Consider the following 2,649-nt stretch of genomic DNA (forward strand, 5'->3'; position numbering starts at 1 on the left):
TTTTTTCAAGACAGGGTTTCTCTGTGGTTTTGGAGCCTGTCCTGGAACTAGCTCTTGTAGACCAGGCTGGTCTCGAACTCACAGAGATCCGCCTGCCTCTGCCTCCCGAGTGCTGGGATTAAAGGCGTGCGCCACCACCGCCCAGCAAGGTATTTGTTTATAAGCCTAACAGAGTTGGAGGGAGAAGACATCAGTCAGAGGGTAATGACATGCAGAGTACACACTTCTAGAATCGTTCTAGAATTATTCCTGGTACTGATGATAGCAGCTTATAACCGTAACTCAACAGAGTAGATCAGGAATTCAAAGTTATCCTTGGCTATGCAGAGTTTGAGGCCAGCCTGGGCTACATGAAAAGTAGCTCAGTAAAAGAGTATTTACCTTGCTGGGTGATGGTGGCACACACCTTTAATCCCAGCACTCAGGAGGCAGAGGCAGAGGCAGATGGATCTCTGTGAGTTCGAGGCCAGCCTGGTCTACAGAGTAAGTTCCAGGACAGCCAGGGCTACACAAAGAAACCCTGTCTTAAAAAAAATTAATTAATTAATTAATTAAGATAGAAAATAGGATTTACCTAAAATGTGCAAGACTCTGTGGGTCCTGAGTTTTCTGGATGCTACTGGATACTAGGAAATCCTTCTTCCTCCTAGGTACAGCCTAAGGCCCCATGCATACCTCCCAACTTTAAAACTGCCTCAGCAGAAATTTTCAAATACAGCCAAAGTACCATTTTGGGTTTTGTTTTGTTTTGTTTGCCTGATTTCTCTGTAGCTTTGGAACCTGTCCTAGAACTCGCTCTGTAGACCAGGCTGGCCTTGAACTCAGAGATCCACCTGTCTCTGCCTCCTGACTGCTGGGATTAAAGGCATGCGCCACCACTGCCCAGCTGTTTTTTTTCAAGATAGGGTTTCTCTGTGTAACAGCTCTGGCTGCCCTGGAACTTGCCAGGAACTCGCAGAGATCTAACCTGCCTCTGCCTGCCGAGTTCTAGAGCCTTATGTATGTCAGGGTCATGAGCACCATGACTTAGGTAAATTAGCTTTGTCAGGGGAGGCCCAGCAGCAGCCAGAGCAGCTTTCCTCCCTTCCCACAGGACAGTACACGAAGGGTGGAGATCCATGTTTTCCACATGTGGCGTTTCTGCAACTTTGCCAGGATGAGGAAAGTGGCTGACTTTCTCCTTCTCCAGTCCACCTACACCTATGTGAACTGGTGGTCCGCAGCCCAGAGCCTCGTTATTGTTCTTTCTGGGGTCCTACAGCTGTATTTCTTGAAACGTCTTTTCACCAGCTCAGCTGCTGACACGAAGCTGAGATGCTGATATACGGCATCTTTGTCAACGCTTCGGTCAAATCAGCTTTTTTTTTGGAGGAGAAAAATAAATCAACTTAAATCTTATTTGTGTTCATTAATAAATGCAAGTGGTAGTAAAAAAGTGAATTCTGATGCTGATTATTCTAAAATATGTATTATATGCTAAAATGAAATACCAGTTTTTGAGACAGTTTCAGTATGTAGCCTTGACTGGCCTAGAATTTACTGTGGAGATCCAGCTGGCCTCAAACTCAAGAGATTTCACTTGTGTCTGCCTCCCCACTTGCATCTGCCAAGGTGTGTACACCACCCCCACTGGAAAATACCAGCCTCTACACAGCTGTCCCCTCACCTTCAACTCCACTCAGAAGGTAATGGAAACCGTGGAAGGGGGTTCTGAAGATGGAGCTCAGTCGACGGGGGCCCTGCTTCGCGGGCAGCGGCTTTGATCCTAGCACCAGATGAACGAGTGGGGCACACAGGTGTGCACTATAGCACACCAGAGGTGGAAGCCCTAAGATGAGCCTCCACAGTTCAGGACCGTATCTCAGAACACGTTAGAAAGCTCTGAGAGGGAGCTGAAAGCGATGGGACAGAGCAGAGCTTTGCTGAGCGGCTGTACGGAGTTTTCATCTATCAGATGGGACCGTGACGGTCAGCATTCCCTCCTTCCTTGTCCTAGGGACTGGACTCAGCATCAAACCTGGTGGCCTTGGTGGCACATGCCCTATCACTCTTCCAGTCTACCCAATGAGCTATCTTGCTGGCCCTACAGGGCCTTTCCGTGGTTGAAAATATTTTAAAGGAAATAAAAATATTTAAAGAAAATATTTTAGAGGAAACTAGGTGCAGTGACACCGACCTACAATACCATCGCTTGAGAGGGTAAGGCAGACTGCCTGACTACTTAGTGTTTCAGACCAGCTTAGATACAATGTGAGACCCTGGCTCAAAGAATAAAGATGCTGGGTGGTGGTGGTGCCCGCCTTTAATCCCAGCACTCAGGAGGCAGAGGTAGGTGGATCTCTGAGTTGAGGCCAGCCTGGTCTACAGAGCAACTTCTAGGACAGCCAGGGCTAACAAATCATTTCAAAAAAAAAAAAAAAGAAAAAGAAAAAAAATGTTCTGAGCCCACTGTAGCATTCACCCATTTATTCCAGCACTTCAGAGGTAGATGGTTCTTTGAGTTCAAATACACAGTAAGACCCTGTTTCAATTAAAAATAACAAAAATGTTTCAACACAGGCAGGGAAGGTGGCTCTGCAGTTAAGTCTCTTTCAGAGGACAGGAATTTGGTTGTTTTTTTTTTTTTTTTTTTTTTTTTTTTGGTTTTTT

At 46.1% G+C, this 2,649-nt stretch overlaps 1 protein-coding gene across 1 annotated transcript in view; it reads left to right on the forward strand.

Moving 5' to 3' along the window:
- The window catches only part of Tmed6 (transmembrane p24 trafficking protein 6), an 11,133-nt gene extending 9,812 nt beyond the window's left edge, over nucleotides 1-1,321 (forward strand). The window contains exon 4 of the mRNA XM_050144432.1: nucleotides 1,094-1,321. Within this exon, the coding sequence (XP_050000389.1) occupies nucleotides 1,094-1,321 (228 nt within the window). The remainder of the gene's footprint in view (nucleotides 1-1,093) is intronic.
- The last annotated feature ends 1,328 nt before the right edge of the window (nucleotides 1,322-2,649 follow it).

The sequence above is a fragment of the Alexandromys fortis genome, unplaced genomic scaffold (assembly GCF_014885135.2).
Source record: "Alexandromys fortis isolate MF-2015 unplaced genomic scaffold, M_Fortis_MF-2015_v1.1 scaffold_1, whole genome shotgun sequence".
NCBI lineage: Eukaryota > Metazoa > Chordata > Mammalia > Rodentia > Cricetidae > Alexandromys > Alexandromys fortis.